The 26,012-nt window shown below is 44.5% G+C and overlaps 1 protein-coding gene across 1 annotated transcript in view; it reads left to right on the top strand.

Annotated features, from left to right (window-relative positions):
* Elavl1 (ELAV like RNA binding protein 1) overlaps positions 1 to 21,556 on the top strand; it is a 36,473-nt gene extending 14,917 nt beyond the window's left edge. The window contains exons 3-6 of the mRNA XM_005085290.4: positions 5,904 to 6,007; positions 8,152 to 8,305; positions 13,617 to 13,842; positions 20,008 to 21,556. Of these exons, the coding sequence (XP_005085347.1) occupies positions 5,904 to 6,007; positions 8,152 to 8,305; positions 13,617 to 13,842; positions 20,008 to 20,332 (809 nt within the window). The 3' untranslated portion in view covers positions 20,333 to 21,556. The remainder of the gene's footprint in view (positions 1 to 5,903; positions 6,008 to 8,151; positions 8,306 to 13,616; positions 13,843 to 20,007) is intronic.
* Positions 21,557 to 26,012: the final 4,456 nt, after the last annotated feature.

The raw sequence follows: 26,012 nt of genomic DNA, 5'->3' as shown, positions 1-26,012 counted from the left end.
AAGAGAAACTTTATATAATACACAGATTGAATAATTTTAGATTATTCAGAACATTGTCCTGCATAGGAGTCCTGCCCAAAGCACTTTTGGATACCTTTCTCTGTTTATGTTTTGGTGGAAGGTGTTCTCAGCAGCATCTTCAGTCCTGAGCTTTGGAGCCTACTTCTTAGTTCTCGTGCCCTGACTTCTTTCTGTGGGCTTCAGAGAAATATGAGCTATATTTAGTAGACACTCCTAAATTAAGCAGGTTAGTCCTGAAAGAGCTACTCTTGGGGAATTGGAAACATTGGAGGCAGCAGAAGTGGACTTAGAAAGTGAGTTGCGTTCCCACATGCAAGGCTTCTCTCTGGCCTGTAGGCAGTGCTAGGAGTTGTGGAGAAAGTACCTGTTAAGCTCATCAACTTCTTACTAACAGTCTTTCATTCCAGGTGAATGAGTGGCTTATCGGAGACACTCATTTCGCTCTTACTTTACTCCTGCTGTCAAAACTTTTTTGGTTACTGATTCTAGGGCTATGGCCTTAAATTTCACTGTTCATCTATTGTATCTGTGGTATCATGCTGCCTAGTCCCATGTCTCCTTTTCCCCTAGCTGGAGCTCAGCCTGCCCACCCCAGTAAGAGAGTCCTTTATATCTCTCTAGCTAGAGACCAGTTCAGACCTACTCACTGGCATGATGGATAGTCCCATTCTTCATAGCTTTTATGTGTGCTTTCTCTCCTCTAACTCTCAACTGGCCCTCACGTGGAGCTGATAACCACTACTATTTCACAGTAGAACTAACAGCTGTCTCCTCTCTGCCCTGGATCCCTCCCTGGCTACTTATGATCCTTAAGCTGTCCAAGCACGCACTTTTCCTTGGGTCTCTTGAGGATCACCCATCCAGGTCTCCAAAGGCCTTCCTGGGTTCCCTGATGTCCTCTAGCACTTTGAAATTTAGAGCTAGATGCTACAGCCTGAAGCCTGGCTACAGACTGAGGGATGTTGAGCATCATTTCTGACCTCTCCCACTTGAAACTGGTAGCACCTCCTGAGTTGTGAACAATATACGTCTCCAAATATTGTTCTGAGTTTTGTAGAAAGCAGAAAAGCTCTGGGGTGAGAACATGAGAGCTTTCTGTGTTGTCCTCCCATGTACAGGCTATCAATGTCAAATTTCCTCTCAGTACTTCCTTCTAGAAACACCCTCTTCCCTGGTTGACTGTCTGCCCTCAAGGCACACTCTTTGTCTATTGCAGCTGCAGCTTCCCCCCCTCCTCCGCCTTGCACTTCAGGTTGTTCCATGGCCCTCTTCCTTTTCCAGAGCTGATAATTTGGGTGAGTTTAGTTTGTTACCTCTCCTGACCAGGCGATTCTCCTGAGCTCCAGATCCTACTACACCACAACTGATGTATCCCACACTGATAACTGTTCTGTGTCTTTGTCTTAGCTAACAGTACCACTGTTTATACAGAAGGTCTACTCAGAAGTACCAGGTCTCAGAATTCATTCTCCTCTGTGTTTCTGTAGACTTTCCCTGTTCTGCCTCTCCCCCAAGAGTTATCCTAGTCCAGGACATCATTACCTGCTTTATTGATGTAGCCTCTCACTAACCACCGAAACCTTAACTCCTTCAAGATTTCTTCAGTACATCAAAGGAACTTCTTTGATTCCCATGTGGCCCAACCAATCCCTTCCTCTAAAACCCTTCAGGTTCTAGGCTTTCTAGTTAGTCACCATGAGATGCTGGCTTGTGGGTTTCCATAGCAACCCATACTGCACTGAGGTAGGTACTGATATATTCATTTTGCAGATTTTTACTATGAGTCAACTGGGTACTAGTGACAGCAGAAAAGGGGACAGGGTGACTAGGATGAAGAGAATGTTCACTTTGTTCACTGGGAAGTTTGCAGTGTTTCTGGCCAGCCAGGTGCAGGTACCCTTCTTGGAGACATTGTGTTTGCTGTTGGCACTTTTCATCTGCAAACACTAGGTATCTGCAAACACTAGGTACAGGCTGCCATCACAGCATCTATCTTGATATCGTAGTTTACTGTACAACCTGTAACTATCTTGTGTGACCCTTGAGAGATTAAAGTCAGCCCTCAACCTTCGTGTTCCCTTTTCTCTCTGTCATCTCGTTGCCATGTACCTCTGGTCAGGATTGAATCCATACCCTTTCTGATCATCTGCTTATGCCCTGTAACGAATGGTATAGGCTACAACACTTCTCAGTGATCCGGGTGAGGGGCTGAGGATTTAAATGAAGACAAAAGACAGCAGTTCATTTTTCAAGAGCGGAGCATTAAATACCAGTAAGCAGGCAAGGTGGAAAACTACCAAGGTCAGGAGCTCACGTTCCCAGGGCCCTCCAGCAAAGGATGGGTGGACAACAGGAACTTGAATTTAGACAATAAGGATGAGTAGAAAACAGGAACTTGCCTACAGGTCTAATTGGAAGGAGGGGAACAGTATAAGCTCACTCCTAGTCACAAACTGGTCAGCAGTCCCTATGGGGGAAGGGTCCAACAATGCCCTACACTCACCCTCAGTATATAGACTGTTGCTTATTTCCACAACATGCCACTCTGGCTCTCAAGACTACTGAACAATGTTCCTTCTACATGAATGCCTTTCCACACTTTGCAACTTAATTACTTAAAAAAAACTGACTGGATGTCAGGGCTCATACCTTGAATCTCAGCACTTTAGAGGCAAAATCGGGCTACATAGTAAGACCCTGTCTCAACAAATAAACAGTAACAACAACAACAACAACCAGCAGAAACAGTTAACATTACAAGCAGGAAATAAAGCTTAAATTATCCATAACTTATCATTGGATACATTTCCTTTCAGACCCCATTTGTTGTATATCCACTAAGTGATCACGGTACTATGATTCTATGGTACTAAGAAACTGTTCTTCCTACCTGAACATGGTCCCTCCCTACTGGCCATCATATTATCCCATCATCACAGTGGTTGCGTAGTACTCTGTATCCCATTTTTATAAGCTCCACACTGTGCTCACTCGCTATACCATCTGGCTTGAATCTGCACAGGCCCTCCCCTTTGGTTCTTAGTTTTCCACCTCCTCTTCTGCATGGCTCCCTAAGCCTCAAGAGGAAGAGTTTGGAGGTATCCCATCTAGGATTGAGTGCTCCTAAGTCTCTTACTCTATGTATTGTCCATTTGTTGGTTCCTGAGTTAATTTCTCATTGCTTTAGGAGGATGCTTCACTGTTGATGTCTGAGTGAAGCAGAATATCATTAGAAGTCATTGTATTGCTATGTTCCTTTCGCAGAATAATAGTATTTGGTTTTTCCCAGGCCCATATCCTGTCCAGTCTTGGGTTTTTGGCTACTCAAGCAGTATTAGGTATGGGTTCCATATCATGGAGTGGGTCTTAAATCCAGTCAAAAAGTTGTTGATTACTCTCACATTTGTGCCACTATTGTACACCATATCTTGCAGCAGGTCATCATTGTAGGTCACTGGGTTTACAGCTAGAGTGATGATTACCTTCTCCTGTGGTACGATATGAGTACCCTCCGGTACCATGAATGCTAGGTCAGTAGGAGTGAAGGTTCCAGATCTCCTCTGAGGCCTAGGACATAGCCACAGGTTAATGTTAGCAGGTGTGAGTTCACAGGGATGTGTAAATCCAAACAGAAAGTGGTCTGTTACTCACACTGTGTTTGTGCTGCAGTTAACTCAGAATGACTGGCTGAGTGCACAAGACAAGCACAGGATCAAAGCAGTCTGGATCCCAGCATGGATGGAGGATAGAAGGAGGAGCACATGGAGGGATGCTCTCTCAGCCTGGACACTTGCGGGAGGGCCTAGGCCCTGCCCCGGATGATATGACAGACTTTGGAGATCCCCCATGGAGGGCCTCGTCTTCCCTAGGGAGCAGAGTGGGGACTGGGTGGGAAGAGACAGGGTGGGAGGAAGCTGGGATTGACATGTGAAGCAAACTTGTCTCTAATTTAAATTTAAAAAAAAAGAAATTAGTAGTAGTTGATTATTGCTGGGGGGAGGAGAGTAAATTTCTTTGGGGATGCAACTCCTGATGAGGGGCTACCCTGCTTCAACAGGTAGCATTAAGTGAACTTAGTGGTTTTGTTTTTAATTGAGCGTGAATAGACAGTAGAGGAAAAGGAGTGGGACGGAATTGGAGATTGAGATTTGTCAAAACACATTTATGTTTATTTTGTATGCATTAGTGGTTTGGGATTGTGGGTTTTTTTTGTTGTTGTTGTTGTTTTTGGTTTGTTTGTGTGTGTTTTTTGCCTGTATCTATGTCTGTGTGAAGGTGTTGGATCCCCCTAGAACTGGAGTTACAGACTGTTGTGAGCTTCTTAACCACTGAGCCATTTCCAGCCCTATATATGACATTTTTAACTTAAAAAAGAGAATGAGGGGGCTCATAGAAAACTAAGGACATGGAAATCAAGTATGAATATTTATTTAACATTGAACAAGTATTGGTTCACTTACTATACAAAATATGCCATGGTATGGAAGGTATTTCTGATAGAGGAGGCTAAATGTGAGTTGGAAACTCTTAATTTATGTAGTTTTTCTATAAATTTAAAATTGTCATAAAACATGAAGTGTCTAAGGAGGGTGGATTGGTAGGCTCAGCAGGTAAAAGTACTTGCTACCACTCATGACAAACTGAGTTCTGTGCCTGGGACCAACATTGTGGAAGGAAAGAACTGATTCTTGAAATGTGGTTATTTTCCAAATACTTGCTTTACATGTGTGCACATGAATACACATACACACGAATGTATTGGAAAGTGCCAATAAACTAAAAACAGTGAGTATGCATTAGGTTCTCTGCTTGGTTCAGGTCTTGTTATTAGCAAAGGGGATGGCTTCCTGAGTTCTGATTGCAGCAGACTCACAACACAGAGGTCTCTGCATCCAATGGACTTGTCTTACAACTGCATTCTCAGGTACCAGCACAGAATGAAGTAAGTACCTGCATGAGTTGGCAGGATGTGAGTCAAGTTGCAGTCTCCCTCAGTAAGAGCTCATGGCTAGACATCTGATTCTGAGGCTCCTTCCTGACTAGCACTTCAGTTGCTTCATCTTCCTGGGCCTCTCCCTATATGCCATGTCCCTCCCAGTAGACAAAGAGGGCATTAGGATTCTTTGCTGTTACTTTAGCTTTCATGTTTTTCACCTCTCATCTCTGAATTTGTGTTGATGACATTGTTGTAGTGGATTCTGCTGCCAGGAGAAGCTGGGGGAGTTTGGCCAGGACTGTGAACCTTTGGCAGGCTTAGGATTCTCTCAGTTTAGTTTCTGCTAACTGGGTCCAGTTTCCCCAGACTCAGAAAAGAAAGGGAACCAGTGCTAGATGGTGCCAGAGTCTCATAGGCCTTACCACTCCAGCAGTTCAGGTTTCAGAGAATCAATAGGCTCTGGCCACTGGTCATCACCTGCTCATCTGTCAGGCCCCATAATACAGCCAGTATCTTTGGGTCTGCTGGCCAGCATTTCACAAGATGCAGTTCATAACACTTTTTTTTTCCTTTGAGCAACAGTTTATCTGTTTTGTGTATATGCTCATGCACTATAGTTCACATTTGGAGGTCAGAGGATATTTTAATTCAGTTCTTCTACCATGTAAGTTTGAGGGATTGAACCCAGGTCATCAGGCTTGGCAGCAAGCCCTTTACTGGCTGAGCCTTCTCACTGGCCCAGTTTTTAAGAAACTTTAAATTACAGGTTACCTTTGTTAGTTGCAATGATAAAAAAGTTTGCCATCATCACAACAGTAGTTCCCCAGAGTACCTACCTTGGAATTTCACTGGGTTACATTGTCTTCTCTTTTTCTGACCTTGCCCTTGTACCTCCCCTTCACTGCTCATCGACAACTAGTGTACCGGTGTCATGTTCTCTCCACAGGACACAGCTTGGGTTATGGCTTTGTGAACTATGTGACTGCAAAGGATGCAGAGAGAGCAATCAGCACACTGAACGGCTTGAGACTCCAGTCCAAAACCATTAAGGTAAAAAGCTGTGATCCCACCTCATCCATTCCTGTGTTAAACAGGAGTCATTCTGAAGTCAGGTGCTTCTAGAGCTTCTTGGGGAGTCCATGTACACTTTAATAACTATCCCAGAGTGGTTGATAGCCTTTTCAGCCTCACTTTAACAAGCTGTAGGACAGGAGTGTATACTGAGGCAATCCTCACTCCCAGCCCATGGCATCCCTTAGGTCCCCTTGTAGACAGACATGATGGCCCTCAGCCTGCATTTCTCCTTTGTCACCCTTGAGACTGTACTCCTTCAGTGGATACTGCTTCACCAACCAAACCTTCCCTGAACCCCCAATCAGGACTAGCTGCCAGGGACAAGATCTGGGTGACTTCTGACAGCTCTTCATGACTAAATTTTCCCTTATGTCTTCATTGGTCCTTATGTTATACTCTGGTTGCAGAGGTCAGAGTGAAGGGTTCTGCTCCATTCCTGACCATCTTCTCTGTGACAGCCTGACAACAGCCATTTCCTATAGTGAGGAAATGGATTGATCAGGCTCAGGTGCAGCTCCACAGCCTGCCAGGGCTTTGTGATTCACATGACTCAGACTTAACAGGATCGAAGGCCAGATCCTCCCACATGGCATCTCAGGGTCCTCACCACAGCCCCCATAGAGTATGACACCCAGTTTAGAATGAGAAGCTGACTTTTTCTTTTTCTCACCCCACCCCCACCCCAGTAAGTGAAATGGTTTTCCCAGGGTGTGGCAGAGGGAGAGAAGGAAGAGGAGGCCAGGGCTTGAAGCTGGATGCTCTGTCACCTGGCAGTTAGCACCAGTTTAGTAGCTTCCCAGCACACGGTAGAAAATAAGTGCCTGGAATGTATCTCTGAGGAAATGATATATTTTTCTGTATACAGACTAAGCAAGGTAGGCCGTTCCTGGATGGCAGCTCCCTGCTGATCCAGCCAATCCTGGGAAAGCCTAGAAGACCTGGCAGCCCTGGTAGTGGGGAGACTACCTTCTGTTTTGAACTGTCCTGCCCAAAATTTAGTGTTTTTCACCAAGGCCTTTTGTAATGTTGGAGGCCCTTAGTTGTGGGTATTTACCCTTAGGCATGAGTGAATGGGTATTCTTCAGAGTGTTGATGCTAGACGTGAACATTTGGGCCTCTGTGAATAGAGAAGCTGGGGAGGCTGTGGACCAAGACAGAACAGTCACATGTGTGTGTTAACCCCTGATTTAGATTATGTGGCCATGTATCCACAGAGCTCTTGCTCTATGTGTTGGACCTTGGTACCCAAGGCCTGAGAATAGACAGGAGAGCATCCACTGTACCCAGCTCCATTTCCTATGCTCCACAGCTCCCTAGTTCTGGTGTTACCCATGAAGTGGGTAGCTCCTTGCCATATTTAAGCAGTTTTGTGCCTTCAATACACAGATCTGAGTTCTTCTCCCACCCACCCCATTTCTGGAGCACTTGGTTCATGCACACACCCACAACTTTGAACCCAGCTTCCTGACTCAGCTTGGGTCCCATCTTGCCAGGCCACCTCTCTATGGGCAGAAAGGCCTCCTGCTAACCATACTGTCTCATGAGTATGCCTTGGCTGTCCCTGGTCTTTAAGGTCTCTGCTACCTCTAGTGCCTCTACCAGGGAAAGCACCCAAAACCATTCCTTACTGTTGCCTTTGGAGCTTCCCTTCCTTTCTTTCTCCTAGCACAGGTGTTAACACCAAGCATTGAATACAGGACCCTCTATGCAGCGTTCTTATCTGGGCTTTTATAGGGCCTTACATGCTGGCAAGGGTTGTTGCTCTCAGTTTTTGTCTGCCATACCACATGTTTCCTTGCAGGTGGGGACCTAGGTCCTATTTTCAGCAGGCAGCTTGAACTTGAATCCCAACTGTTGTGGCCCTATATAGTCTCTCTGTCTTCATGTAATAGGAATAATGTTGTGCTTGTTAGAGATGCTGAGGACCACCTGAGAAAAGGCTACAAGGAGTCTGAGTGCCCTGCTGGCCTGTAGTGAGCTTCCAGAACAATGCCATTGCAAGAGATTGTCTTGTGTGCAATTACTTGTCACAACATTGGCTTTATAACACCAAAATTTGGTCCCTTCCTGTGGTGCTTTGGCCCCATGTCAGCCCTAATTCTAACATGTTTTGTTTTAAGGTGTCATATGCTCGCCCAAGCTCAGAGGTCATCAAAGATGCCAACTTGTACATCAGCGGGCTCCCGAGGACCATGACTCAGAAGGATGTGGAGGACATGTTTTCTCGGTTTGGGCGAATCATCAACTCCAGGGTCCTTGTGGATCAGACCACAGGTACAGACAGGAGCTAGGATAGGCAGCAAAGGCGTCTCTCTGAGCCCAGGATCGGGTGTTCTAGGGAAGATAGAGAAAGATCAATAATTGGCCTCCAAAAAGGGACAGATTGGACATGAGAAGACCTTAGTTTTCATTTGATTGGGCTAGGTAAGTGAGATGGCATTAAAGAATCCTGGGGGATGGTGTTATGGTGCACATCTTTAATCCCAGCAGTTAGATACAAAAGCAAGTAGATCTGCCTGGTTTATATAGCGAATGCCAGACCATCCAGAGTAACATAGTGAGACCCTGTCTCAAAAAAAAAAAAAGAAGACGAAGCCACCCAGCATTAATTAGACTGGCATGTTGTAGGAAAAACATCAAAATTCTGGTACCTTCTCTGTACACTCAACCAGTTTTCTCTGACCTGGGAATAGTTGGAAAGGTTGCTGTTCACCTGTCACTTGTAGTTCTTAATCCAGGTACATAGTATCAGTGTGTCTCCTCTTAAGAGTCCCAAGACCCCACCTTGTTAACCTGAAGCAACACCACTGACTGTTTCAGATGGGCTTCCTCAGTCTTCATGATAGGTATGCTCTTCTCCAGAGAAAGTAGTGAATTCCTGTCTCTTCCATCCTGACCACTTGGCAGGTCCCTCCCGGACCATCTCAGTATAGACTTGGACCCCAACCTGTGTATAAACACCTGCTCTGAGCAGTCTGTGCCAGTAAGGCCTAGGTTCCTTCCTTGTGGGTGCGCAGCAGACTGCGATATAGTATTTACTTAGCAGGAACTTGTACCCCCCAGTTTGCTCTGAAAACTGTCAGTAGTCCCTGAAGTACGTGTTGAGAGAGGCAGTGAGGTACTGCCCAGTGCCTGACCAAGCTAACACAGGTACTCCTCCCTAGATCACATATGGCTCCTTTGTCAGATGTAGCCCAGCAGTGCAGCGTGTGGGAAACTGAAGCAGAGCCCCATCCCCAAGAACATACCATGTTTCCTAGAGGCTCTCCTCTGTTTCTCTGGCATAGTTAGGCCCATCATGCAGAACGTGTCGCTGCTACAGACAGCTCCCTCATCTGTTTGTAGAGACTTTGTCTCTTTCCCCTGTACAAGAGATACACTGCACTATCACCCCCTCTCCCTTGTTAGCTGTGAACTCAGGATGATTTCACTCTTTCCCTTGGCCTTCACTGCTGTTCTCGGCTGCTTTAGCAGAGGATGCTACAAGAAAGAAATGGCGGGACCCCCTCCCTTCCCTAGTCCCTCCTTCCTCAGATGAAGCCATCTAAAGAGATATTCACTTGCTCTCCCAGGACTTCTGCTGGAGAGAAACTATATTCTCTCTTTTTTTTTAAGGATTTTATTTATTTATTATGTATATAGTGTTCTAGAAGGCACCAGATCTCATTACAGATGGCTGTGAGCCACCATGTAGTTGCTGGGAATTGAACTCAGGACCTCTGGAAGAACAGCCAGTGCTTTTAACCGCTGAGCCATCTCTCCATCCCGAGAAACTATACTCTTTGCTAGGACTTTATGAAGCTCAACATTCCCAAGGGAGAAGGGTATGGAAAGGGAAGATTTGTGTTAAGTTCTGTAGATGAAAAGCATTTGAAGTTCAACAACCAAGGGTGGGACCATGGTCCTGTGGTAGAGTCTGCATACTATGAGTAAGGTCCTGTGTCTTGTGGTGGGGGAAAAAAGAAAGTACTTAACAGAGTAGCATATGGGGCTGGCATGGTGGCTTTGTATGTAAAGGTAGTTGCCCCCAAGTCTGATAAACAAATCTAAGTCATGGGTTCTAATATGCTGGAAGAAGAGAAGTAAGAGAACCCTTATGTTATCCTCTGACTTCTACACCTTCATTGCGGTAGATACATACACACAAACAAACACACGGTAAATAAGTGAATGTTTTTTGTTTTTATTCACCACTGTCTTTATTATTTTTCTATTGCTGTGATAAAACACTGAGCAAGACAAATTATAAAAGGAAGTACTTAATTTGGCTTATGATTTCAAAGGGTTAGAGCTCATGATGATAGGGAAGGAACAGTAGAAAGTTTACATTATGATCCACAACCCTTCCTCCAGCAAGGTCCTTCCCAAATGGTTCCAGCAGCTGGGGACTAAGTGTTCAAATATATGTACTTGTGGGGGCCATTCTCATTCAAACCACCACAATTGTTTTTAAATACATTTTGTTTTATGTGTTATAAGTGTTTTTGCCTGCATGTATGGTATGCATACAATGCCTAAATAAATGTTTAAGACAGCAACAACAAAAACAGTCAGTTGTGGTGGCATAGTCCTTTAATCCCAACACTCTGGAGGCAGAGGCACATGGATCGCAATGAGTTTGGAGCCATCCAGGACTGCATGGTGGGACCCTGCCTTTTAAAAGAAGAAAAACCAGGATCTTCTTTTAAGAGCTTCACATAGCCTGTGGTGGTAGCTCACACCTGTCTCAGAGGCAGGGGGATCTCTGTAAGTTCCTGGCCAGCCTGTTCTACAGAGTGAGTTCCAGGATAGTCAGGGCTGTTATACAGAGAAACTGTCTCAAAAAAACTGAAGTCTTCATGTGGAGCTAGAGAGATGGCTGTTTTAGGAGTACTTGCCACACACCCGAACGACCCAGTTCAGTTCCCAGCATTCACATGTCAGCTCATAGCCATCTGTAACTCCAGTTCCAGGCTGTCTGATGCTTTCTTTTGACCTCCACAGGCACACACTGGCACACATACATACACACAGGCAAAACACTCACACATGTAGAATAAAAGTAAATATTTTAAATGTTTTCTTAATGTTCACATCCACAGTCAATAGAACTAATTCTTATTTTTTATTATTTTTGTTCCTTTACTCAAAATTGTGAATTCGATTAGTTCACACATCTGGAAAGTGTGCCAGTTCTTAGTCTCTGTTGTTAATCCTGGAAACACTAGCAAAAATAAAGCCTAATGCAGGAAACTTTCTGAAGAGGAGTCACAGAGCCAGTGGGGATGGAAGACATCAAGGAAACACTGCCTTCCTGTAGCTGGAGTTTCTTGTCCCTCCAAGTCCCAGCACCCTTCAGTCCCAAATAGACACACAGACGCTATGTTAATCATTAAACTGTTGGCGATGGCTAGGGCGTCTTATTGGCTAGCTCTGTCTTAATTATTAGTTTCTATTAATCTATGTATTTCCTGTGTAGTCTTGGCTTGCTGGAGAATGCCCAGACTTATTACTCCTTTGGCCTCTTCTTCCACCCCTCTCTCTCCTTCTTCCTCTCATTGCCCTGCCTATACTCCCTGCCTGGCCAATCAGTATTTTATTCATCAACCAATAAGAGAAACATATATACAGAAGGACTGAGAAACATATATGAACTCATAGAGATGGTAGCTGCATACACAGGGCCTGTACAAGTCCAAGCCAGATGATGTCTGGGCACTGAGAGAGGGAAGTGGACATTGTGTCCCATCCCTAACCAAGAAATCATCTCACAAAGGAAAAAATTTGTTTTTTCTAATGGAGTGTGACTGGGTATACAGACCACACTTAAGGGCAGGCCCCATGCCTCGAAGTAGACAGCCAACTGAAAACTAACTCAGTGGTATTTTTTGGAGCTTTTTTGTCTTATAACACTTTTGTTCTTTCCCAATTTGTTTATTTGTTTTTATTTCCCTGGTTGTTTTCTAAAATGAGAGAGAGAAGGCATGGAGTTGTGGGTGGGAATGAGGGGAGAATCTGGAAGGAGAACAGGGAGGGGAAACAATGATAAACTATTGTATGAAAAAAATACTTTTGGCTGGGCGTTGGTGGCTCACGCCTTTAACCCCAGCACTCAGGAAGCAGAGGCAGACAGATCTCTGTGAGTTTGAGGCCTGCCTGGTCTACAGAGTGAGTTCCAGGACAACCTCCAAAGCAATACAGAGAAACCCTGTCTGGGGGGGGGGGCGACTTTCAATTAAAAATAAAGTCCAAATCACAGAGCTATCTTCAGAAGTATGAATTCATCAGACACGGATTTTGTACCTCCTGCATGAGCTGTCATCCCTTTTTCTTTCAGGTAGTTTTTATTTGAAAGCAATTGCATAAAGCCAAAGAAACCACACTTGGACATGGGCTTTTCCTCAACTTAGACACAGGTCTAAGAAGTAGAGTGACAGTTACTCTAAAGGTGACCTTGTGCCAACCAACTACAACTTTGAATCATACTGGCCTAAACTTAAGTCAGTTTAAGTCAGTTTCCAGGATCAACCAAGCTGGCAATTTTGCTTTGTAAGAGAAAATACAGACAGCATCTGCCAAGGATCGGTCTTGGGGTGCTCTTAAAGGCTTAAGATTTATAAATGTGCTCAAGTACCAGAATCTTCCTAGCACATGGCATCTTGCTAGGTCTGGAATCCCTAAATTAGTGCATGTTATGCATTTTCAGTAGGGGTAACTTTTGTTGGGTTTTGCAGTGCTGGCATTGAACCCAGAAGAAAGTATCCATAGCGTCCCTGACTGCTGTGCTCATACATGAATCATATGGCATTTGGGGATCTTCTAAGACGTAATTAGGGAAAGTACCGAGATGGGGAGGAGACTTGAGAACATTTGGCAGCATGCTCACTTAACAGGTCATCCAGTGCTCTAAGCCATCATTGTTACTCTTTAACTATACTCTGTGGGCCTTTGCCTAAACCAGGGATAAAGCACCATTAGTAGAATGTTTGCCTGGCATGCAGAAGGATCTGAGTTCAGTCCTTAGCACACATAAACTAGGCATAGTGACACATATCTGGAATTGAAGCACTTGACAGGTAGAAGCAACATTAGTAGGAATTTCAAAGTCAGACAACATTATAAGTTTGAGCCAGCCCTATGTCAATCAAAAAAATGTCTGCCTAGAGAAGGATCACCTCCATCCAGGTTAGCCTTTGCTGATCATGTGAATGAGAATGTTTAGTCAAGTTGGGGCAGCCTTTTTTCCATACCATATCCAGAAATCCAGTTTAGAGATGTCACTCAGAAAGGCCCCTTAACACCTTCTCACCAACTCTTCAGTGTTTGTAGCCCTCACCCATTTCTAAATTTTCTTCAAAGCACGGTTTACTCCTTTCCTCCTCCCGGGGAGTTATTGCTTCAGCTGAAGGGAGTCTGAAATTTTAATCTTCCACTAGTCATTGTTTTATTTGCTTGCGTATTTGGGTTTGATTTCGATTTATTTCATTATGTAGGTGCCCAGTTTGAACCACAGCCTACAGACTTGACTTTTGCTTCTCTGTTTAGTTTTGTTTTTCTGTCCTTACATTTTTCCCCCTAACTCCATTTTTGTTGGTTTGTTGAAAAGGTTTGTCCAGAGGGGTTGCATTTATCCGGTTTGACAAACGGTCGGAAGCAGAAGAGGCAATTACCAGTTTCAATGGTCATAAACCCCCAGGTTCCTCCGAGCCCATCACAGTGAAGTTTGCAGCCAATCCCAACCAGAACAAAAACATGGCTCTCCTCTCGCAGCTGTACCACTCGCCTGCTAGGCGGTTTGGAGGCCCTGTGCACCACCAGGCGCAGAGATTCAGGTGGGTCCATAGGTTGACATTCTCGTGGGCTATTTGTAGCCTACTACATTCCTTCAAGCTACACATAGCCCTGTCTTGAGGGGACTGCTCAGAGGACAAAATACTGGGGACACAAGGCTGATACTAGCAGAGTCGTATCTTTCCTGACTTTGTCCTCACACCTGCAGTTTCCATCACTGGAGAGACACAGGCAGAAGGATCAAGAATTAAAGTCTACCTTGGGATACAAAGCAAAACTTTCTCAGGGGAAAGCAAAATATATTGCCGTGGACCCTCAATAACAGTGGTCAGAAAGTGGGTTCCAGGTCCTCTGCAGGCACCAAATGTAAGGTTTCTCAGCTCTCCTATAAGATCTTTGTACATCACCTACACATATCCTCCCATAGACTGGATGACTCTTAACACTTAATACAGTCTATGCGCTGTGAAGGTAGTTGCTGTGATGTGTTATGTGTGGGATAATGACAAGTATGTACACAGACAATATGGGTATATCCAGACTGTAGTGGGTCATGTCCACAGATAGCCCACAGCTGCAGGGGGCCAACCATACATCCATTGAGGCATTGTCTGTCCTCGGAGTTGAAAAGATGGCACAGACGCCACTGGCTGCTGATAGTCTCCAGTGCTTGGTTTCAGTAATATGAAGTCATATTACTGGAATAGTTCAGCAGGAATAGCAATCCTTTAATCCTTAGTGTGCCAGGTTTTTTGTTTTGTTCTTTTCTTTTCTTTTCTTTTGTTTATTCAGTCATGGCCCTGGAGAGATGACTCAACAGTTAGGAGCACTGCCTCTCTTCCAGAGGATGTGGGCTCAACTCCTGGCACCCACGTGTTGCAATACAACTATCTGTAACCGTAGTACCAGAAAATCCAATCCCCTCTTTTGGTCCATGGGGGCACCAGGCACACACATGCAGGCAAAGCACCCATGCACATAAAAATAGATAAATACATATATTTTAGAACTGTGTTCTAGCGGTGGTGGCATATACCTTTAGTCCCAGTACTTGGGAGGCAGAGGCAGGCAGATCTCTGAGTTTGAGGCCAGCCTGGTCTACAGAATAAGTTCCAGAACAGCCAGGGCTGTTACATAGAGAAACCCTATCTCAAAAAGAAAAGGGGGTGGGGGGGGGGAATCTCTTGTATCTGTGAGAGAAGATGACAGTCAATGTGTGCTTAGACAAGACCTGTTGTAAGTAAACTTTACATTTGCTCAGTGACTTTTAAGGCAAGCCCAGTCATACAACTTACTTGTTTATTTCTTCTTTCCCTTTTAGACAGGGTCTAATATAGGCCAAGATGACCTAGAACTCACTATGTAGCTAATGGGTAAGAATAACCTTGAGTTGGGCAGTGATGATACATGCCTTTAATCCCTGCACTCCAGAAGCAGGTAAATCCCTATGAGTTCGAGGCTAGCCTAGTCTACAGGGCAAGTTCCCAGGACAGCTAGGCTGTTATACCTCTGTATAACCCTATCTTGAAAAACCAAAAAAAAAAAGTGTCCTAGAGCCAGGCCTGGCAGTGCATGTCTTAAATCCCAGGCAAACCTCTGAGTTCAAGGCAAGCCTGATCTACAGAATGAGTTCAAGGACTGCCAGGGCTACACAAAGAAACTTGAAAAACAAAAAGATACAAAAAGAAAGAATAGGGGCTGGAGAGTTGGCTCGGTGATTAAGAGCACTGGCTGCTCTTCCAGAGGTCCTGAGTTCAATTCCCAGCAACCACATGGTGGCTCACAACCATCTGTTAGGAAATCTGGTGCTCTCTTCTGGCTTGTATACATAATAAATAAATATTTTAGGAAGGAAGGAAGGAAGGAAGGCCTCCGAAATGCTGGCAAACGGGTCTGCCACTCCTACACACAGTTTATGCTGTCCTGGGGAGTGGAGCTTGGTGTTTGGTTTCTTTTTATTTGTTTGGTTTGGTTTGGTTTTGGTTTTTCGAGACAGGGTTTCTCTGTGGCTTTGGAGGCTGTCCTAGAACTCACTCTGTAGACCAGGCTGGCCTCGAACTCACAGAGATCCGCCTGCCTCTGCCTCCCCCAAGTGCTGGGATTAAAGGCGTGCGCCACCAACGCCTGTGGTGTTTGAGTACTCTGCCATATCATATCAAAAGCTGATTGGCCATATTTATAACTGAATGTTAAGTGTCTGCTGCTCAAAGACCCTGGCCCAAAGAAAGTCTGCTTTCCTCAATCCTTTCATCTTCATACTGAAAATGGTGTCAGTTACAAACTCAGTTAGAACAAAACCAGCTAGATCACTGACAGAGATACTAGGATCAGGGTGTTACTGCCTTAGGAGCAATGAAAATCCGAGTTTAGGTGCCATTTTCTTCCATTTTTGTTAAGGTGGCAAGGGCTTTGCCTTAGGTGGATAAAGACTTTTTTCTGCTTTACTCTGTAGGTTTCCCATCTTTGGGGTTTTTTTTTTTTTAAGATTTATTTATTTATTATGAACACAACATCCTGCCTCCATGTATGTCTGCACATACCAAAAGAGGGCACCAGATCTCATTACAGATGGTTGTGAGCCACCATGTGGTTGCTGGGAATTGAACTCAGGACCTCTGGAAGAGCAGTCAATGCTCTTAACCTCTGAGCCATCTCTCCAGCCCTCCCATCTTTGTTTTAAGCAGTGGGGATGAACAGATCCAGCTCTTTCTACACAGTCTGTCTTGAAGGTTATTTTCACAGTATAGCCATATAGCATTTTTATCTGGCTCTAGTTCCAAAGCTGGCCTGCCTCTAGCTCCTGCTTTAAAGACAGGCTGGGGAGGCATGAGGAAAGAACAGGCCATTTTAGGAGTCTAAAGATGCTGGAGGCCAGAAGGAAATCGTGTGGGAGGGTAGGCAAGGAATTGGGAATGTGGCAAGATAAGGAAAGGAAGAAAGGCCCAAGTGGACAGAGAGCAGGCAGTTAGGACAGGGTTCTTTCTCCATCTGAGATGATGAGGGCGATCTCCTTAGGAAACAAGAATTGGGGAGATAGATATTTGTGGTTATCTGCATTCAAAAAATCACCTCTCAGCTTTAAGAAGTTCAGCCAATAAAAACAGTTCCTGTAAATGAGACTCTTGCTGGACTAGAGATGCATGTCTGAAACTCCAGCGCTGGAAAGGCTGAAGCAGGAGAACCTTTAAGACACTAAAATAGTATCCTAGATGTTTTCAATATATAGTCATTCTTTGGTGTTCATTAGAGGATTAGCGCTAGGACACCCCCTCACACCCCTATCTCACATTCCAGAATCAGCAATGCTGGAGTCCAGCATACAAAATAGAGTAGCGTTTGCATTGATCCCATACACATCCTCTCATCACTCATCTATAGCTCTGCACGTGATTTATACCTGATACTCTGTGATTATCACAGAAACAGATAGTGTGCTGTTCAGGCAGTAGTGACCCAAAAAAGTCTGTACATAGGTAAGACAGGGAGAAATTGGGGGGGAGTTCAGGGAAGGATCTTTTTCCCCAAAATATCTTCCTTGATCCAAAATTGGTTGAATTGCAGATGTGGTTGCTGAAGACATCATTTGGTTGGAGGAGTGCTTACCTAGTATGTATGAAACCCTGGGTTCCAGTCCAGCACCACATAAGCTAGGTACATAAGTACAAACTTGTCACTAGCACTTGAAAGGTGGAGGCAAGAGGACCAGAAGCTCAGGGTTATCCTTAGTTATATAGAGAGTCAGAGTCCAGCTTGGGCTATATCAGACCCTGCCATAAAACAGGGGGGAAAATGGGTGTGTTAGAGCCAGGCGTTGGTGGTGCACGCCTTTAATCCCAGCACTCTGGAGGCAGAGGTAGGCCGATCTCTGTGAGTTCGAGGTCAGCCTGGTCTACAGAGTGAGTTCCAGTACATACTCCAAAACAATACAGAGAAACCCTGTCTCGAAAAACCAAAAAAAAAAAAAAAAAAGGGTGTGTTAGGACACACTTAATCCTAGCACTTAGGAGACAGAACAGGTGGATCTCTAGTTTGAAGCAGGCCCGATCTACATAGTGAGTCCAGGCCAGCTAAATATCCATACAGTGAGACCCTGTCTCAAAAGCTAACAACAAAAAAAGGAAATGCAGGTGGAGAACCTGTAGCTATAGTAGGCCTACTGTAGTTGCCCTGTGAAAATCTAGGTGACTAGTCAGCACCTCTTTCTAGTTGTCACTGAAAACTAGCTCAGCTTAGTATCTCCTCTGGGTACCATCTTACCACTCACATCAATAGTACCATAATCTTTCGGCCCAAGACTGACTCTAACCACAGAAGGCCATCGACCACTACAACATCATACTGCTGGCTATTGAAACCAATTATACAGTTTTTAAAACCAAGCAAATAGTGTATCTTGGTTCTTTCTCACCACATTGAAACTAGCCTTGAAACCTTCTTTTACCATATTGAAAGTAAAGTAGAATTAGATACCATAGCCCAGAGTCTGGTATCATTTTGGAGCAAATAATCTTTCTTTGATTGTACTGTGCAACTCCACAGATGTCCTCAAACTGTCTTACATATTCCCTCAGGCCATTATTTTCCCAGAGCTCCTCCTTTTATTATTATCCTTAATTCTTTCTACTACATCCACAGTTGTTTGGTTTTTTTTTTTTTAAGATTTATTTATTATATATACAATGTTCTATCTGCATGTTTGCCTGCACACCAGAAGAGGTCATCAGATCTCATTATAGATGGCTGTGAGCTACCATGTGGGTGCAGGGAATTGAACTCAGGGCCTCTGGAAGAGCTCAGTGCTCTCAAGCCCCCCCCCATCCACAATTTTTAATCCATATGTTTAACAGCTTGTTATACACATCTGCTGTCCTAGCACTCAGGCTGAGGCACGGATACCATGAATCCTGAGCCAGCGTGAGCTATCGAGTAAGAAACAGGGTATGGTGGAGAGATAAGGGAGAAAAGGGTGGTGAGTGGATATGAGGGTAGAGCGGGGGCGGGGGGTGGTAGTGTATCTGTCACTGTGGGGAAAATTCCCTGTGGTTGTCAAATTGCTGATATTCCTCTAGCCTTGTTCCTGTCTACTGAGTTTATAGGTCTTAGTAGCTTGACCTGCCCCCTTGTGAGGTGGTTTGAGCCATCTCAGAGCTGGGGGAAGGAATTACTGTGACCTGTATTAGCTGTGTGCAGCTTTGTACTCTCTCCAAAAAATCCTGGGCTTTCACTCCTCAGGCAGAAGTATCACGGTGAGGAAGGACTAAAATCAGAGGTAGTGGTGCAAACCTTTAATCCCAGCACTCAGGAGGCAGAGGCAGGCAGATCTCTGAGTTCAAGGCCAGCCTGGTCTACAGAGTGAGTTCCAGGACAAGAGCTACACAGAGAAGCCCTGTCTTGGGGGGTGGGGTAGAAAAACAGAAGACAAGAAAACAGTGAGAAGGAACTACACTTGAGGGGAAAGACTTCCTCCTTCACCTGCATGGGTTAATGTATACACACTCACACACAGAATGTGAAGTTCCCTCAAAGGAAGTGATAATGAAAGGTCTCTAGTGAGTACTGCCACCTGCACTGGGCATGTGGAAGAAACTCCCAGAACTTCAAACGTGGGATATGTGGCTGCCCATCTTTAGTTCCTTCCCCGGCATCATAAAAACTAGTGTGAAAACGGGAAACGCCACAGAAACAACTAAGTAGACCCCACATGAGGCACAACCCAGCAGTGGGAGCACCAGTGCTGTCTGATGGCACTGGCTGGACACCTCAGTCGGATCCTAACAAACCCAGCCACTGTCTTACTAGGTTCCTGTCAAGAGTTACTCAAAGGTGCAGACAGTGTATGTTTTCTCTTACATGCAAATATTCAGATAAAAAGATACATGAAGTAAGAGGGAGCTGTTTGGAAAGTGGGCAGGTCTGAGGGAAGGTGGGACAAAGGGATAATTAAAGTGAAAACAAAGTCTCAGTGAACACTGTTACCTTGTACAGCTAGTATATATGCTGCCTTTTAAGTCATTTGACTCACATGGTATCCCAGCCTTCAGCATCCGTAGCTTAGAGGAGCTGGCTGTGTAGAGCGGTTAAGAGGCCCACTATCCTTAAACCAATGTACTGTCATCCAACCCTGTCCATCCTTCCTCTTCCCCTCCTGTGCAGGTACACTACCAGCCTTATAACCTTGACCTGAACGTGTGCTCTCTGTTTGCTAGGTTCTCCCCTATGGGTGTAGATCACATGAGTGGGATTTCTGGTGTCAATGTCCCCGGCAATGCTTCCTCGGGCTGGTGCATCTTCATCTACAACCTTGGGCAAGACGCTGATGAGGGGATCCTCTGGCAGATGTTTGGCCCCTTTGGTGCAGTCACCAATGTGAAAGTGATTCGTGATTTCAACACCAACAAGTGCAAAGGGTTTGGTTTTGTGACCATGACAAACTATGAAGAAGCTGCAATGGCCATAGCAAGTCTGAACGGCTACCGCCTGGGGGACAAAATTTTACAGGTTTCCTTCAAAACCAACAAGTCCCACAAATAACTCGCTCATGCTTTTCTTTTTTTCTTTTCTTTTTTCTTTTTTTGTACGGAATAGATAATTAAGAGTGAAGAAGTTGAAACTTTTTTGTTAGTGTACAACTCATTTTGCGCCAATTTTCACAAGTGTTTGTCTTAGTCTAAATGAGAAGTGCAAAAGGTTTTTATACTCTGGGATGCAACCAACATGTTCAAATGCTTGAAATCCCACAAATGTTAGACCAATTTTAAGTTTATTAAGTTATTTCCTTTAAAGTATATATTAAACCGAAACCTACGTAGACTGCATTGACTAACCAGTCCCTCTGGATGGTGGTGGAACGGAAGCATGCTTTAACTTCTAAGACTGTCTAACACCTATTTCATTCGATGTCTCCACAGACCAGATTTAAAACAAAACAAAAACCTTTTTTTCTTCTTAGTTCTAGTTTTTAACCTAAAGACGTTAGACAGATGGAGAATGTGTTTTCACGATTGTTTCACCATTTTAAGCAATTTCTGCTTTAGTTGACAGGAAATCTGCCCTCCCCAGGAGGTCCCACTGCTGACTCCTGCACACTCAGTCCTGGCTCTGTGGTGTTGGGAGCAGCAGCAGGGCCTATTCTCTGGGCCTTCGCCAGGAAGGGGTGGGGTCCGCATGTTGGGCTGGGTCAAGCCCTCCAGAGGACACAAAGGTGTTTTATAAGTCCAGGCACCAATGAGAACGGACCAAAGAGTTTCAGGGCAGCTCCAGTATATTCCAGAGTCAGACCTGAGCTCCGGGCATGCCTGAAGATGTCCAACTCCTCTGACATCCTGAGCTCTGTCCACACATTGCATGCATGGTGCCACACATCGGATACTGTTGTTCATGCAACCTCTCGAGTTCCAAGACCATTTAACCCAGCGTGAATGCACAGTGATAGCTGTTTTTAATGACACAGAAACATTTGAGCATTGTATTTCTCGCATCCCTCCTTGTGAGCACTAGACTTTTTCCAGTCTTAGTCAGATTTTTGTTTTGAAACTTTGCTTTTGTATGGACACTCAGCAGAAAAGTACTTCTTGCCAGTTATCTATTAACAAAAACCTTTGATTTGTAGTTTTAAGGATTAACCCTCAAAGTTCTCTTCATAACTGCCTTGACGTTTGGGGTTCTGTTCTGTTAATTTTCTTTTGCTTTTTTGTGTTTTTTGTTTGTTTTTACTTTTGCATTTAAGACCATTAAATTTGATTTTGTTTTGCTCGAGTTTTGTTTTGTTTTTTGTTTTACCTTTTCTTTCTTTTTTGGCTAGGGAAGGCACAGACAGCCCAGCATGCAGGGAGGAGTCTGTCAGACCTTAAACACTTGCCTCAAAGTTTAAAAAGCGTTTCTGGATCTATGGTGTAGACACACAGCTGTGGATCAATGGTTCTTAACTGGGGAGCTGGTAGAGAAGGTCAGAGGGAAGACCTTGGGGACAGGTGAGGCCTGGCCCCTGCAGCCTCAGGACTGCTGTGATGTGTATTAGCATGTGGAAAACTGGCAGCTCTTCACTGGGATGTGAGCCTGGAGTGTGTAACAGCAGGCTAGCACTTAGTTCTTGATATCATGATATGACAGCACTATTATATAGTTGTTTACTTATTTATGTATTTCGGTATTTATTTTGTTTCATTATTTAAGTGGAAAACTGAGCAACAAGCACAGCCATCTGTAAAGCAGGCCATCGTGTCAAGAAACCCTTGGACAATTTAAGGCTGCCTGTTCCCTCCCCTGTCTCCTTTCCCTGGCTTCCCTGCAGTGTTCCCCACCATTGATGAGGTTGCTTCATGTACCAGGGCTTTGGCCTACCCTATGGGAGCCAAGTGCTACTTACTCCTTCCAAGAATCCCCAGCTTGTAAAACCTGAAATGAAGAACCAAAGGCCCATTTGCCCAGATCTGACCAAAAAAGGAAAGGGGTCACCTGCTCTGTTGCTACAGAGTGCTCCTCTCCATAGGACCAGAATGTTATGGTAAAATAGGCATTTCCAGTTTGTTAGGCCAACATTCTTCTGAGTGAAGGTGGGATTCCTGATCTGACCCTTCCCTGCCTTCTCCTCACTCTGCAGCCTTAGCTAGTGTCCCTTCCTGAAAGGGACTATGTCTTTAAAGCACCTGGTGCTTAGCACCTCAGTCACTACCATCGTAGTCTAACCCCTCCCGCCCCACCCCAATGCCTGATTACTCCATAGTGACCATTCTGACCCGAAGATGAGAGCAAAGAGGGAAATCTTACCAGCTTCTGGAGGTCTCCTCAAGTTGAATGGAATTCTTTCTGTGTACTCTCCACTGTCTGAGCAGTGTCCTACATAAAAGTCACGGTGCATTTCTTAATGAGCTTTCTTTGTCAGTGTCTAAAAGGAGTTAGCTTTGAAAGGACATTCCTGAAAGCAGTTTTCATTCTATGAAGGAACTAGGTGCAGGGCCTGCACTCAAAGTTCATGACGACTTGTAGAGGCTTGCTAGAAAGAGGACATCCCAGAATCCAGAGATGTGGTGGTTAAAGCACTTTCTGAGCATGAGGGAAGCCGAGCACTGGAGAACAGGTCACAACCCAAGAAACTATTTCTTTTGTTTCTTTTTTTTTTTTTTTTTTTTTTTACAGAAATCCATCCTGTTTTTATTGAACAGGATAAGGGCATTCCTTTGTTTGGTAATCTGATAGAAAAAAAATACAGAGTAGGTAATGTTCATTCATCAGAAATATGGTTCAGCCAATACCAAAGAGACGGTGAGTTCTCTTGATCTGTATGATTGACCCTGGCAAGGGGTAATCCATTGAACCACCTCCAGATTCTTCAGCCTACTTCTAGTTGGATTACCTGTTTTCTTCCTGGAGTGATTCTCTCCCCAGTTGAAACTTTTCTAGATAATGTGCCAAGCCATCTTGGTTGTGCCTCTGGTTGCAATACTGTGACTGCATCTCTCTTCTCTCCATTCTTAGTTGCTCTGCTCAGCTACCATCTTGCTTGACTGTCTGAGATCTAGACTTCCCTGGGGTGGGGGTAAGGGGTGATGCTACTGTACTGAGTGGATTCAGTCTCCCTCGCAGTTGCCTTAACCTTTTGAGAGTCTGCACTTGACAGTAAGTAGTTCAGGAACCCCACACAGATGGGTACTGGACCTCCTGACTATAAGGAGCTAAGACAAGTCTGCTGGCATTTAAGGGGAATCTTGCTGGGTCAGAGAATATATGAACCTCCAAGACAGTGGCAGTTACCTGCACGGGTTTGCTGTTTGTCTATAACAAAACATGTTGAGAGGATGTGACCTACTCCATGGAGTCTGGGGTTGCTTTTGGAAATAAAAGTTGAAATAACTCCACTCTTCCAATTAGCATGATTCAGCCCCATTTTATCTCTTGATGCTTTGTGCAGCTGGCTTTCCTCTGTTGGATGAAAGAGAATGTGAGTAAGCTGAAAGGGGCCTCTGCCTTCTCCACCCTAGCACCTCACCCCTTCTGCCTACTGGGTCCTGAGGAGAGACCCCTGGGGTTTATCACACCCAAGGAGTCAGGAATTCTGTTTCCAAACTTCCCTAGAGCACCCCAGAGTCATGAACGCTTACTGTTGAGTGGCATTGATGATTTGACACGTTCTTAGGGGAGCAATAGAGCATGCATTTCCATCCCAGATAAGGACCTCCCTACCCCCCAACCCTGCCTTTGATCTTTAATAATGATTGTATTACATTTTCCCATAACCTTTTGCTGATGTGGTTCAATTTCTTTTTCTCAGTCATGAAAATATTATTTATTTATTTATTTATTTATTTATTTATTTATTATTTGTAAGTCACCAGCTGCCAAGTATCCCCATTAGGCTGGTGGAGACTTGGAGAGGACTGTGCTTTTCTGTTCCCTCCCCCAGGAGAGAAGGCTGGTTGTTGGTGGAGGCCACCTCTCTTCCCATTTGCTGTTTTCTCTCACAGTGGCTTGCTCTGGGGGAGGGAAGGGCTTCTACCAGCTGATTCCCGTGTTGTACACTAGATGGCTAGACATTTTTGTATATTAGTGTGTTTTAAGTTATTGATTTGTTTTCTATGAAATAATTTATTTTTCAGGTACCATTTTTTTTTCATTTTAACTTTGTTTTTACATGGGTTTGTTTTCAATAAAGTCTGACACTGCTGTCCAAAGTCAACAATAAAGTGAATCCCATTGTGTTCTTTTGAGGATGTTTATGTAACTAGCTTTTAAACTTTAGTAATTTCCAGAACAAGAGGGTAAGGGACAAGATCCCTTACTGTTTTCCTTCTCCCAGTTTGCCTTTTTCCCCACTCCTTCAAATCCTTGTGAATAAATGTTCTTCAGTGTTTTAGGAAGAAGAAGCAAACCTAGATTTTGATAACCCAGAAGATTTCAGATTAATGAAGCTTTGAAAGAACCATTTTTCGAAATTTTAGTGACGTGTGAATATTTTTTGTCAATGGCTTTCTCAAAGAGAATGAAACTTTTGCACCATTTTCAGAGTTTTTATAGAGATGCCAAATTGATATATTTACATGTAATGGAAACATGAAAAAAGTTTTATTAAACAATTGTTCATAGCTGTGTAGACATTTTAATTCAGTTTTCAAAGCTCTTCAAAAGCGTATTTTGGAGGTATGGGGTGTTAACTCATGGTTCCAAATGAGTCAGTTTGTCTGAATACTCAGTTCCTTTGCAGGTGTCAGGTTTGTGTTAAACACTGTTATGTTAACCAGTGACTGGAATTCTGTGATATTTTGGTAATAAATGAAGTGGGATCGTTGAGATGCGACGGTGTAGGGGTGATCGTGTGTGATTGTCAGCATCCCAAAGCCGGATAAAGTGTCAGGTGACTTCTTCCCTCAGTGAGCCAGGACCAGGCCACAGCCTTGACCTAGCAGAGAAGGAGCCCATGGACAGCCCAGGTATGATGTGTGTCTGTCTCTCTCATGACCCTCCTATTTTTGCCCGTGTTTCTTCCTCATGGAGGAACCCCAGAGTCCTGATGGTAGATATCTCTTTCCCCTTACCCTTGGGTTGGACATGGCCACATTTGAGCCGTGGGATGGAATGGGACTCGGTTTCCTTTGGGGATAAGAAAGCAAGTGCAACTTTGCATCTTTCTGTGGAATTAGGAGCACAGAATCTCCTGTGGGCTGGGATGTGACTCTTGAGATAGAGTGTCCAGCATGCAGTAAGCTCTGACCTCTGTCCTGGTAGAGTATGCCTGAAATCCAAATACTTGAGAGGTGGGGACAGGAGAACCGGTAGCTCCTCAGGTCAGCCTTGACTGCATAGCAGATTTGAGGCCAGCCTGGGATATGAGAGAGCTTATCACCCCCAGCCCCTCCGACGTTTCGTGGGGGGATGTTCTTCCTGGAGTTAAGGATTTGGGTCTGGAAAAGGAATTGTATCTGGGAAAACGACTCGGGAAAGCCTGCTAAAGACCCTTCCCGGTTGAACAAATGTGGGACAAGCCTGGAGAGCTGGTGTGGAATCTGGTCTCGTGGAATACACATGGAGGGCTTTTCTTGTCAAGGCAGGCCTCCTGGTAAAAAGGCCTTGTGGGTTAGCAGTGTAAACTACATACTCTAGATGGCTGGCTACAGACAAGTGTAGAAAGGCTGAGGGGTGAGACCCAGAATTCACCTGGAGATCCCTAAAGGAAATGCCACAACCACCAAGGGACTGAGAGGCCTCCAGAAACTCAGAT

The sequence above is a fragment of the Mesocricetus auratus genome, unplaced genomic scaffold, assembly GCF_017639785.1.
Source record: "Mesocricetus auratus isolate SY011 unplaced genomic scaffold, BCM_Maur_2.0 Super-Scaffold_100025, whole genome shotgun sequence".
NCBI lineage: Eukaryota > Metazoa > Chordata > Mammalia > Rodentia > Cricetidae > Mesocricetus > Mesocricetus auratus.
The sequence above is the reverse complement of the archived record's forward strand: the minus strand, read 5'-3'. Positions and strand labels throughout refer to the sequence as shown.